The sequence below is a fragment of the Thamnophis sirtalis genome, unplaced genomic scaffold, assembly GCF_051295495.1.
Source record: "Thamnophis sirtalis isolate CommonGarterSnake01/CBP01778 unplaced genomic scaffold, rThaSir2_p1.2 scaffold_10, whole genome shotgun sequence".
Taxonomy (NCBI): domain Eukaryota; kingdom Metazoa; phylum Chordata; class Lepidosauria; order Squamata; family Natricidae; genus Thamnophis; species Thamnophis sirtalis.
In genome coordinates, this window is record NW_028261390.1 from 52141889 (window position 1) to 52155849 (window position 13961).

Here is a 13961-nt window from a genome sequence, read left to right on the forward strand (position 1 = left end):
TGGAGTGAGGTGCAGGATAGTCCAGTAGTGGGACCTACCCAAGCTACTGTTCCATGAGGTGGAAACTATTGATCTGCTAGGATCTGTTGAAGAACCTGGCAACCGAACGCCGCATCAGCCGATACAAAGGCATCCAATCTGTAATGCTGAATAAATGATGACAGAGAAGCCCATGTTGCCACCCTGCAAATGTCACCTATTGGAGCTTGAGTGGCCCATGCCGCTGAGGTGGCCGCAGTCCTCATGAATGTGCCATGATACTGACCGGCACCAGCAACTTCTGTGTCTCATAAGCAAGAGCGATAGTCAAATTGATCCAACGGCTAATGGTGGAAGAAGTTCCCCTCTACCTAGTGATGAAGGCTGAAAAGATAAAAAACAAAACCTCCGACCTCTGAAAGCTTGCCATCCATTTCAGGTAGATGTGCAAGATTGGCTCCGGGTGCACCAACTTTCCCTGATGTAACTCTATCCCCTACCAGAATCCTCCACGGGGACTGAACTGACAGGCCCATGAGGTCCGCAAACCAAGCCCTCCTTGGCCAGTGGAACCATCAGGATGATTTCTGCCTGTTTCCTGACTACCTTCTGAACTACCTCAGGAATGAGGGGGAGGGGAGGCGTACAACAGCCCATCTGGCCATCTCATGAGAAGGGCATCGAACCCCTCCGTTCCCCGAGCTGGGAACTGGGAAAAGAACCAGGGAAGCTGCACGTTGGATGGATTGGCAAATAGGTCCACCTCCGGTCTGCTGAACCTATGGCAAATACTCCAGAACAGCTCCTGAGATAGACTCCACTCCCTGTTGTCCACCATCTCCCGACTCAACCAGTTGGCCTTGCGATTGTTGATGCTGGAGATGTGCTCTGCCTGGATGGATTGAATGTGCCTCTCCACCCAGTTTCCTAGCAACATCGCCTCGGTGTGCAGCACCTTGGAGTGTGTGCTGCCTTGCTGATTTATGTGGGTATTTGCAGCAACATGGTTGGTTAATACCAGGATGTGATGTCCCTCGACTGTGCTCTGGAAATGCTGCAGGGCCAAATGGACTGCCTGGAGCTCCGGCCAATTTATGTTGTGCTGGAGGTCCCTCCATGACCATCTGCCTTGTGCCAACTGAGAATCCAGAGTCACCCCCCAGCCAAACAGACTGGTGTCCATCGTGAGGATGAGACGTTTCTGTTCTCTGAATTCGCAACCCTTGAACAAGGCTGGGGACAATCACACTTGAGGGAAACCAGTACCTGAGGAGTGGCTGGAACCTTGGATGCTGAGTTGCTGGTGTTGGATCTCTGGTACAGCAGGAGCTGCCATTGTAGAGTCCTGGTGTGAAGCCGCATCCATGGCACCAGGAGATGAGCTTCCCCAACAAGCTGGAGAGAAGGGCTATGGGAACATAATGATCCCTACGGACCTGGTTGACCATTTTAACCAAACTGGCCCTGGAAAACCTTACCTAAACGGGATTCTATAACTGCCCCCAAATGAAGAATCCTAGTTGACAGGGAGAGAGAACTCTTCTTGAAATTTACAGAAACCCCCAAATGCTGAAGGGTATCTATGACCTGTAAAACGTCAACCCTCGTATGGATAAGTGATGCCCCCTGGATGAGAATGTAATCCAGGCAGCATTGTAGTCTGATGGGAACCCCACTCAGGTAGGCTGCCACTACTGCCAGTACCTTGGTGAAGGACCTGGGTGCTGAAGCCAAACCAAATGGCAGGGCCCTGTACTGATAATGTACTCCCAGGTAGGGGAACCTGAGAAATCTCCTATCCTTCAGAAGAGTGGGAATATGGAGGTAGGCCTCTGTGAGGTCAATGGAAGCCATATAGTCACTCTCCAGTATGCTCACCAAAATAGACTTAAGAGGGACCATCTTGAACCTCCTATAAACTAAAAACTGGTTCAAGAGCTTCAATCCAGAATAGCTCTCTATCCCCCTGAAGCCTTTGGCATGAGAAACAGGTTTGAATAGAACCCCTGGCCCACTTGGTCCAGCAGGACCAGCTCTACCACTGCAATGTCAAGCAGATGTTGAATAGCCTGATGCATTTGTCTGCATTTCTCTATACGCTTGGCCGGAGAAAATATGCGAAAGAGGTTCGCAGGGAGAGAAAGGAATTCTAAACGAAGCCCAGATATAACTGTGCTAAGTACCCAAGTGTCAGAGGAAATCTCTGTCCAGGCATAAGAAAAGAGCGCCAGGCGACCACCAATGGGTGGGGTTGAAGCCAACATACTTGCCCCGGTTGTCTGATCCCAAATATCACCAGGCGACCACCTCCCCACCGAAAGGGGTGCTTACTCTGTGGTTGGAAACAGGGCCTATCTCTGTTGTAAAGAATACCTGCTCTGTTGCGCCTCCTGTTCCTGTGGGCGATACGACGGCTTGCAGTAGTAAAGCATAGACTTTTGCTCAGCCTTCTTAGCCAAAGAAGGGAAAAATTACAACCTTTTCACATGAGAAATTTAATTCTAACCTAATTTTACTGCAGCCAGCAGTGTTTAGTAAAAGAACCTTTCACTTCACCCAAAAGGAATCTTTCTTTCCTAAATTCCTGAATTGGGAAACTCTGATATTAAACTAGAACTGCAATAACAGCCAACCTAGAGAGGTTCTACCATGGGGGCGGTGCAAAGCATATTGGCTCACAAGAATGATCAGGAGGAGGTTGAAGCCTGGGGTGAAGCAGCATCCTAAAAACCCCATGGCAGAATAGACCTCCCTGAATGGCTGGATGAGGTGGAAACCAGCAGCAACCAGCCAAGACCCCAATAGTCACTGGGGGTTGAAAAGAAGACTAGAAAGAAAAGTCATCCAGGGTGCATATTCATCGGATAATGATGTAGAGCAAAACAAAGCCCTTTAGCACTGAATATATTCATAAAGAATAGTTACAAGATGAGGTTTTAGTTACAATGTGAGTTTTTTAACCTTTTCCAAGAAACTGTATGTGGAAATCACAAAACAACTGGGAGACAAACTCTGTGCCTACTGGAAGATCAAACAGATTCCTGACAAAGCTACCAGACAACTTTGTTTCCCAAAATATAGAGAAGGGAACTAGAGGGTCAGTCACAATGGACTTAATTCTCATTAACTGAGATAAAATAATAACAGGCATTGAAGTTACAGGAATCTTGGGGGGAGGGGGAGCAACCATGGAATATTGGAATTCAACGTTATGTAATGACAAGCAATAGAACAAAGTCAAATTAGACTCTTGGACATTGAGAGCTGATTTCAATAAATTTAGAGACAGCTTGGCTAGGATTCCATGGATAAGAATCTTCAAGGGGAAAACAATCAAGAAGCTTTGGAAACTTGAAAAGTGAGATTATAAAAGCCCAGTCTAGCACATAAAAAAGAGTTCTCAAAATAAACTAGCCTAGCTGCACAAAGATCTTTCTGATAAACTGAAATACAAAAAGAACAAGGATAAAAAGTAGAAAATGGCCACATAAATAAGGTAGAATATCAGCAAAGAGCCCAAACCTGAACAGTGGAAGTCAGGAAAGCTAAAGTTCAAAATGAACTAAGACCTGCAGACTTGGCCTGCAGGAATTGGCAGGCATGAGTCAGAACCACTGAACTATATTTTTAAAGTACTCCAGGAATACTGAGAAACTATTAGATGATTGAAAAGGAGCTGATGTAGTGCCCATCTTCAAAAAAAAAATGTATCCAAGAAACTATAGCCTAACTATCAGCCTGACATCAATGCCAGGAAGATTCTATAAAAAATAATTAAGCACCAAATCTGTAAACACCTAGAGGCAAACAAAGTCACAATCAGAAGCCAACCTGGCTTTCTTAAAACAGATCATGCCAGACACATTTTATTGCATTCTTTGACAATGTAACTAAATTATACTGTAACTAATTTACATTGTATAGAGAAATGCTGCTGATATATTTTACTTGGACTTCAGTAGGGCATTTGATAAAGTAGATCACAACCTACTACTTGATAAGATAGGAAAATATGAGTTAGACAGCATAACCACCAGATGTATTTGTAATTGGCTGACCAACCACATTTGATAAATTGGATCTACATCAACATGGAGAGGAGTAGGCAGGGGGTACCCCAAGGCTTTGTCTTATGCCCAGTACTCTTCAATATCCTCATTAATAATTTACATGAGGGGTGTCAACTTGTAAAGTGTTTCCATGCCTATTATGAAGTTGACATTGAAGGAAGGGAGAATTCTATGCATACCTTCGACCAGGGTCGGATCTCAGATTTCTACAGCAGGCGTATGAGGCGCGAAAGTTTACAGCCTGCTGCAGAACCTCATTGGTGAATGTGATTTATGACACAGACTGAGGGGAGAGGAGACACAGAGGTAAAGTTCAGACACTATTAACCAGAAATCAGATTCAGCTCCACAGCAGTAAATGCCCAAATGTTGCTCCTAATAAATGACTGGATTTCTTTTGAACTTTGTCTCAATGCTTACAAATTAATCTTTTGGAAGAGCTGAATCTGACTTTTAAAATTTATCAAGATTACTGGGTTTCCTGAATCCTGGGCTCTCCAAGCACTCCCCCAATACTTGACGTACTTGAATCAGGCAACCATGGCAGAGGACAGACTATCCGAAGAGAGCCTGATTGCAGCTGAAGGAGTGCAGCCATCTCTAGACATCAAAGCCCCAGACATCAAAGCTGACATGCTTTTCCTAGTGGCAGAAGCAAGAAGGGATGAGTGCTGGTGCAAATTAGCCACCCAAACAGCTGAAGTTGTGTTCCCTTACCCCAATGCCTCCCAAAAAGGGAAGGGTCCTGAATGAGCTGGCAAGGGTAGACTGGATGTGGGACTGGGAACAAGCAAGTCTGACTGCTATATATAGGTTCAATAGTTCTAAGACCCATTTGCTGTTGCTCAGTTCAAAGCTCTCTGTTTTATTTTTGCTTATTTTGTTTTATGTTATTGTATTTCACCCAACTAACTTAAAACCAGATTTAGAAATGACATTACTTTCCTTCACAACATACTTATTGAAGTCTGCTTGCTTGCTGTGTATAAGCTGCCCTCAGGCCCTTCCACTGAAAATCCAGGCATCTAACTCTTTCCAGGGACCATAAGAAGTTTTAAACAAAAATGCTATTTGTTCCATTATTATCAACTGCAAAGTTTCTTGTCCTGTTTTTAAATAATCAAGTACTTCATGCTTTGAATAAGCTAGAAAAGATTGATACTAATAAAATAAATTTTTCATAAGAAAACACACCATCTCTCTCTCTCTGTCTCCATCCAACCAACCAACCAACCAACCAACCAACCAACCAACCAACCAACCAACCAACCAACCAACCAACCAACATGCTTACTTTTGAGATCAACTTCTTAATGGAAAAATGCTGAATAGCAAGGTGGTGTCAATTAGTTTTGCTTTGTGTGTGTCCATTAGTCTTGCTTTACAGAATACTATCATCTGTTTGAATGCATTATCCCTATTGTAAGCAGGGGTGAAATGCTCTGAAGTCTGCTACCAGTTCACTCCCCATGCACATGCGCATCTCAGGCACTAAGGAACCTTTTCTGAGTCTGAAAAGGTAAGTAGAACAGTGGGGGGGGGGAACAGCTGTTCTGCACAATTTAGATATGCTAGAAAGCAGGGTTTCCTTCTTTCTAGCGAATATAAATCATGCGGCATAGCTGATTGTCAGAACTTTTTTTTAAACTTTTTAAATCATTTTTAAAGCATTTTTTTACTACTAGTTCAGGTGAACTGGCCCAAACTGGTAGCATTTCACCCCTGATCTGAAGGTCTTTTTAACCTGTCTGAAGGATACAGAATCTATATCATAGGTTATTGCTGTGGGGGGTGGGGGGGAGGAAGAACAGAATTCTATGTACAATAATGTGAATTACCAAGGGGAGAGGAAGAGAGAGGGAGAGGGAGACAGATAGAGAGACAGGGACAGAGAGAAATGACAATTTAATCATAGAATGTCTTAATACAATTATGAGTGTTGTTTTAGTCTTACCTGTTTTCTTTTTTCCGCTTTGGCACATCTAGAAAGCACCTGAGATGAGAAAGCTTGCTTTAAACCATATTATCTCAAGAAAAAAAAACATTTAAACGAAGTCTAAGCAGTTTAGTTTTATCATTCAAATGAAATATCCTATCATATCACATTCCAAAAGGAATACAATAGTACCGTTTACTTGTCAAATAGCTTCTGCAATTTATGAAGAACACTGTTTTTATTATAGCTGATAAAGGATTGTGGAATAAGGATATAGTTATTATTTTCAGTGTACCTTTATTTATTACTTTAGCTGCTGAAAGCAAATGCATATTTTTGTAATTTGTCTACGCTTTGAGTTTTTGGTAAAATCATTTTCATACATTATATAATTTTCATATTATTCATTTATTAGATCTAACATGAAAGAGGCAGGACTACCTCTCTATTACTTAGAAATCTTGTATACTGAAAACTCATACTATAAAGGTAAATAGCTTTTGTTCCTGACTATCACCCTGACTATAAAGAGTAATAAGAACTTCTAGTAAGTCAACTTTTTATGCCAAATAATGACAATGATGATGTTGTAACAGTAGCAGTTAAATGCATAAGGAAAATCTATAAAGGCATCAACAACTTCATAATTACTTGGGGTATTACAGCATGTTATTTAGCAACTAAATGAAGACAACTTCATAATTCAGATGTAAGATATTTAAATATATAAGATGAAACTGACAATAAAAATAAGACCGGAATGGATTTTCCTTTAGCTTTCACTGTTATAGTGAAATAACAGGTACTAAATGGTCAATGCTTTGGGGACTGAGGTATCAGTGTATCACTAAATATAAATCTAAAATATTCAATAAATATATTGATGCATTAAAGATCCTTGTTTGGGGTAGGTGATTGATAACCCAATCAACCTATGGCCCTTCAGAAGGCCATAGGTTGAGAAAAGCTTTATGATACAGTAGTCACAATCTGGATCTATTAGCTATGAAGACTAATATCTTTTCAGAGAAAATAAAAAAACATATCTATAAAAGCTGTATGTATTCAGTATTTATGATTTATCTTAAATATCTATGTAATTAAAAACTAGATCTTAGTTTTCAACAACAATAAATCAAAAGAGAGATAATTCTTCTCATGGCTATGTTCTCACTTTGAAATATTGCTCAAAACTTAATGTTAAATTCATACATAAATATACTCTTGCACAATTTATTTTACCTCAATCCACTATCTTCTATAAGCGATTCTTTCAACTCATTTGGTGCTGTTAATGTTATTGTATGCTTTGCTTTACATTTATGGGAGAAATATAGTATTAAAAGCTTTCCTCTGGTCCAGCAATATTGTGTTATGTATCTGGGAGCTGTGGAATTTACAACTCAGTGATTTGTATTTCCTACAGTTTCTATTAGAGAAAGTTTTAAGTGATCCATTTCTGCAACTATGTATAGATATAAAGAAGTATGTCATGAGACATAATGGATTCTATATGGAGGGTTTTCGATCTACAAAGAGATAAGTACTCAAGATGTATAAACAAGCTGTCCAGATGCATTGGAATTATTATAGCTGGAACATTTTGGTAGTTCAGTCTAATATTAGAGAAGTATTGCTGATGAAGAATAAAAAACAGTGACAGAATATTGCTTGCACCGATTGCAATTTATGTTGGCTATAGGTATAGAATCCTGGGTTGGAAAATCCATTTAACCAATCTCTAGTACTTTGCAGAATCCAAATTAAAGTATCTTCAAAACTATTCCTAAAATAAAATAAAATCCACTGAAAGACAATCCACAATTTCTACGAGTAATCAATTTGACTGACAAACGTCTCATATTCTACAAAGTTTATTTCTCTAACAGAGAAGCAGAAACTACCATCCAGTACTTAAATCCATCATTCCATGTCCTTTTGACATAGTGCAAACTTTTCACATTTCATTACTCTCCTTTTACAGATTGTTTTCTTCTAAAATGAGTGAATAGACTATACCCTAAGGAAAATATGAGCTATATCACTGACATAGTACATGCCCAGAAGGGTGGCCATAATAAGACATCTGAATAAATATGATTAATTGGAAAAAGAGCTGGCAGCCCATTCCAGTATTCTGCCAAAAGCTCCAAATGGAGATTAACAATCAAGACATTTCAACTTGATCCAAGAAAATGACTCTCCTCCCCTTTCAGGTTAAAGGGCATCCAATTAGTATTGAGAGAAGTATGACGAACACTTGTTCATGCTGTTGCTGAATTAGAGTGTGTGACTGGCCCAGGGTCACTTAGGTGGCTTCAATCACTTCATATCCCGCAAACAGCTAGAAATAAGAAAAACTAAAGAATTTTTTGCTGATTTAGGTTTAGGTTTATTATTTATAGGCCGCCCTTTTCCCTGAGGGGACTCAGGGCGGCTTACAATTTATAGGGTGGGGAATACAAAACAATAAGACATAAACAATACATAAGTTAAAATAGAACACAACATTCATTCATCATTCGGGTGGGGACGGATTACACTCTTTATCCCCAGACCTGACGGGATAGCCAGATCTTGAGGGCTGTGCGAAAGGTCTGGATGGTGGTGAGGGTACGAATCTCCACAGGGAGATCGTTCCAAAGGGTCAGAGCTACTACTGAAAAGGCTCTCCTCCGCGTAGTTGCCAGTCGACACTGACTGGCGGATGGAACTCGGAGGAGGCCTAATCTGTGTGATCTAATAGGTCGTGAGGAGGTAATTGGCAGGAGGCGGTCTCTCAAGTACTCAGATCCACTACCATGGAGGGCTTTGTAGGTGGTAAGTAGCACCTTGAAGCGCATGATTAAAAGGTAACTATACAAAAGCCTGATGCTAAATACCCCCCCCCCAAAAAAAAACCAAGCAAGATCAATCAGTGCTAATAGACAGAGAAAAATTCAAATAATAATAGACTTTATTTTCCAAGACTCAAGAGTTCACTAAAATGGTGATGAAATGAGTAATGTATCTGCTACTTGTGAGAAAGATTCTAGACAATGTGTAAAAGTGCATAGGTATCATACTAACAGCAAAGGAACATACTGGCATGGCTATGACTTTCTCAGTTTTAACATATTGTTTTGAAATCTGACTCATCGGAAAGTATTAATGACTTTAAATTATAATACTGGACAATAATTGTTGAAGGCACCTCAGACTGTAGAAAGATAAAAACCATTAATTACGAAATAAATGGCAGCTGACCACTGAAAACATTAATAACAAAACTAAGTTTAATGTTTTCATTGCATAATCTAAAAGTAAAAACTGGTAAAAATGTTGGTGCTCCATCAAAGCACAATGATGGAGGTGACCAAACAACTGAATAATAAACAAGACATTAAGAGTTCAAATTTCTTATTAAAATCAGAAGACAGCAGAACTGGAAAACAATTGAAAATTTTGCCCCCATATCTTCTTATGTGTTTCTCAGGGACATACACTTCACTATTGCTGAACTAAAGTCCTATTTATTTTTCCAATTAAAAAAGTATTTTTAAATTCTTATTTAGGGTCAGGGTTAGGGTTATAGCATATCATGTACAATCTCCAAAACAACAGTTATTCTAAGTAAATACTATTGGATTTATCCAATTGGTGGTTTTACTAAATATGTGGCAGCCGCTTCTATATGTTTTATAGGCTGCATATCTACGGAGTAAGAAATATAAATATTCATTCTTGAATTTTAATAAATGCATTATTATAAAGAGCCAAATAAAATCTAAATATTCACAACATCAAGATTATAATAAAATGCACTACAGAGAAAACCATTATTATAAAAATAAAAAGTATACTTCTGGCAGAACAAAACTCGATTAAATCCTGTCTTGTCATGGTTCCTGCACTTTACACTTTCCCCAGCATCAGCACTTTACTTAGATCACCTTTGTGCTGATCGTGCAGTTATTTCCCCAACATCTAAAAATCAATATATAAGAAATTTTCATATCTCCTCTTATCAGATATATAGATTGCCCCAGAAATAATTTGCTCTGTAACTTATAGCCAAAAATACATATTTTACCTTTGACTTTAACTTAAAAAAACAGCAGTCAAAATCAGCTAATCAAAAGTCAAAAATCAACTAATACATCATTTTATTGTTTAGATAATGGTACATATTATGCTATTTTTCATAAAATAAATGTTTAATTTCAAGTGTAATGAGCATCTCAAGTCCCTAATGTATTTCTGTTAATATATTTCTGAACATAATTCTGTACCAATAAAATTAATAAGACTCTGTTTAAACACATATGAATGAATCTTGAATAGGAAATACAGTAAATTTGAGTCCAGCTGTCTCAATAGTGCTGCTGTCGAGCATTGAGAGAAGGTTGCTGAGAATGTAAGTAATGAAGAGTGAAAACTGTGGGTCACTCAGTTAAATTGGAAACTACTTATTAGATATTAAACTCAACATAGTAAAGAGACGCACATGATTCTTAGTTGCAGCATCAAGTGCAGAGTTGCAAAACAAAACTTGAATAAAAGTCGGATTCTTCTATCACATCTAGTGCCCTTTATTCATTTAGGATAGATTCAACCTAACTGAAGAAGGACCTTGACAGAATATTGTATATTTATTTGCTTCAGAATTTCTGTGTATTTTGGACATTCACAAAATCCCAAAAATGTTTAGACATACAAAGGTATTGTGCACACATGGATCTCTTATTAGGGACTCTCTCTTTGAAACTAATTGTTTACTTTTACTTAACCTTTTAGATAGAGATAATTTTTTTTTTAATATTTTCTGTTATTAAACCAGAAAAAGTTACGAGATTTTGCAACCTTGTGTATTGATCTTATATATAAGATTGAATGGAATAAGTAAAATGGCAGCCATGAAAATAGTAAAAGTAGTCAAAAGTACAGCCACATGAAATCCCTAGTTAAGCTTTGGGAAACCTTTAATGAACTCAGAACTGAAAGAGCAAGCAACGTATAAATGGCAAACTCAGCTCTTTCCAGCTTAAATTGAGCTTCAGTGCAGAGGACTGGACTGAAAATGCTAGTCCTATTTTAAGCACTCTTCCAGCATTTAATGCTTGTCTCTCAGATTAAAAAGGCAGATACTGCTGTGGAACCCAATCCAGATTGATTCCAAGCCAAAATGGTCTGGAAGGGTGTTGTTTTCATTTAGAGGTATCCAAATGTGTGTTATTATTATGATTGGTCACACAATTAGTCAGACTGTTTAGACTGGATCTGGCATTTTAATCCATCTATCAAGAAATTGGTATAGGCAGATGTTGTTTTTTGATGGTGTTATAAGTAATGTAAACTGTATGTAAAGATGTTTCAAGTAAAACTGCCTGTTCCAATTAACTGGGGATTTTGTCAATGCCAGTGTTTTTTAAATGGTGCTCCAGATGTTGCCTAGAAGTCAAGTTCTCCTGGTTTCTTGATCAGCATTTTAACTACAGTATCTAACTGTAGTCTTAAAGTTTTTGAGAGTTTGTGCAAACTGAGTCTAGACATCCTCCAGTGACCTTTATGTGCTATGTTCCCAAGTCTTATTTAATCATTGTCCTAATTTACTTTGTAATCTGCAGATCAGATCACCCTCCAGCCTTCCTCTAGCACTGTTCCAATCAAACCCAGAGTTCCAGCAAAGAACTGAAGCAAAGAGCTGAAGGCAATTTAGAATTGTGCTAAGTGCATTTAGCCCTCAATCTAGAAACTGAGAAGTAACCAAAGTTACTTTACCATGATGGCAATTTCTGCACCATGCACATGATAGTTTGTGCAGGTGACAGTTGGAGAGGAATAGATGCCAATACTGTGTTCCTCTTGCCATCAAAACCCCCTTGATTATTCAGGATATTAAGCAGAGTCTGCAGCTGCAGTGACAAATCCTACTAGCCATGATAACAAGGCCAATAGGATTTGTCACTGCAGCCCCAGCCCCAGACTCAAGGGGGTTTTAATGGCAAGAGGAACACAGTATTGGCTATCACCTGCACAAACTATCATGTAGTGTCTCTGCAAAAGAGGCCACAAGGCAAGCTATTTGGTATAGGCAACTCCAACTTCTATTCTGAATTACCTAATACTCTACCTTCCATGTAGGGTTATGAATATTCTGTGAGAATCATATTAGTATCTATATTAAGTCAAGTAAGTCTAGGCAGCAAAGCACTGAGATGAAAAGTATTAAGTGCACAAAATATTCCCTAAAAGTATTAAGTATACAAAATGTTCCCTGTTGCATTCTTAACAAAGAGAAAGAGTTTAGAATACTTTTGTGCTACACGGGAAGATTTTCATACAATTTGAAGAATTCCATTATTAGAGTTTCATTTAAACAAGAAGCAAAATATTAATTTTATTAATTTATTTACAATGGACAATTCTGATATATTGTAATAGGAGCAGAATAGACTATGCATGCGCAGTGGTGGCTTAGATGAATCCCAACATCCTATACATTGGATAGGATTTTATAAATTGACCATAGTAAGTGTATGTCACCCAAAATCACATCTTTTGCTTATAATCACTATTAGAAGATATGATTACCCTTCTTACACATGCAGATTCTGTGACAGTCATGCCTGGGATGTTAAGCGCTTGTTCCCAATCCCAGTGGAATCATCAACATTCCCATTCCAATGACAAGATTTAGAATTATTTCCCGGTAAATTTTTAATCCTAAATTGTAGAGTCAAGATAATTACCTAATCTTTCTGTGTATTCCCTCACAGTCATCACTGCATCAGTAAAGCATGCTAAGTAGTCACTATGGCAAAAATTGTTGAAAGAAAACACCAATTTAAAATTGCAACAGCTAAGATGACTCTTAGATTAACTTGATTGTGAAGATGAGAAAAAGCAAATTCATAAAGATATGACAAAAGAAAGCAGTTACCAGGGCATCCTGATGTTGCAATTGGGAACATAAGAATGTCCGCTATGCAGATGACTACTTTTTGAATCAAATGGAAATGACTCAGATCATTCCTTGATATTGATGAATGTTATTCTCTTCACTATTAAATCATAAAGAACATTGAAAGTTAGATCTCAATCTTCTAAATCTAGAATTTATTTCTAAATGCTGAACAAAATTATCTTTTTAAATAGATCATTGCAGCTATGTCATTTATGATACTCAGCATTAATGCTAAGAACAACTGTTTTGGATGACTGCCCTAATAATATGTGTATTATGCCCTTTGGTTTCTAGGACCTCAGGGTTTTTAACTTTTAAAATGTATTTTAAGCATTTTCCTTTGCTGTCCCAGTGGACTACACAGACAGCTACAATACACAGTAAAATCTTGTCCTCTTCCAATGTCTATTTTTGTGTCCAGGTCACATCAACAATCTTTGCAGTAATAAGACTTTATAAGAAAGGTCAGAAGTTGCCATTGGCAAAGAAGGATCTCGGCTGATGACTTATAACATACCTTGCTAAGTACATCATATATCTGCTCTGATGATTAATGACTTATTGATTACCAATATGTAAATTCACTCTATTTGGGGTTAAAGGTAAACCTTAATTTAGATTTATTTTTCATAACTCAAAAAAGTAATTTAGTTTAAGTTATTACACTACACTACCTTTCTCGTCATTTAGTCACTTCCATAAAGATCAGTACACTTGTCTGAATAATAAACATGACTCATATGCTAAATGAAACATGGAGTTTAGCAGTTAGATTTGAAGGAAACTCTCTTCTAGTGTAAAGATCAATAGCCCTCATGTCCTCATAATGAGTTGAGACAATGCAGAACATTTCCAGGTGATCTGGTGATCTAGAAACTACAATTGAGGAAGGAGCATGCATATCAATCAAAACTAAGGAAAATAAATAACTCTATAGGCTTTACATGATATTGTCTTTGAATGCATAATAAACATTATGCAAGAGAAAGAAATTTCAGCCAAGTAGATAACCAGGTGGCAGGACATTTTA

The 13961-nt window shown here is 38.2% G+C and overlaps 1 protein-coding gene across 4 annotated transcripts in view; it reads right to left on the bottom strand.

Annotated features, from left to right (window-relative positions):
- The window catches only part of GALNTL6 (polypeptide N-acetylgalactosaminyltransferase like 6), a 576396-nt gene that overhangs the window by 404442 nt on the left and 157993 nt on the right, over positions 1–13961 (bottom strand). For 3 of the 4 annotated variants that reach the window (XM_087724585.1, XM_087724584.1, XM_087724586.1), the window contains exon 3: positions 6004–6042. The exons of the other annotated variant lie outside the window; for it this stretch is intronic. In XM_087724585.1, coding sequence (XP_087580711.1) covers positions 6004–6042 — 39 coding nt within the window. The remainder of the gene's footprint in view (positions 1–6003; positions 6043–13961) is intronic. 4 annotated transcript variants of the gene reach the window in all.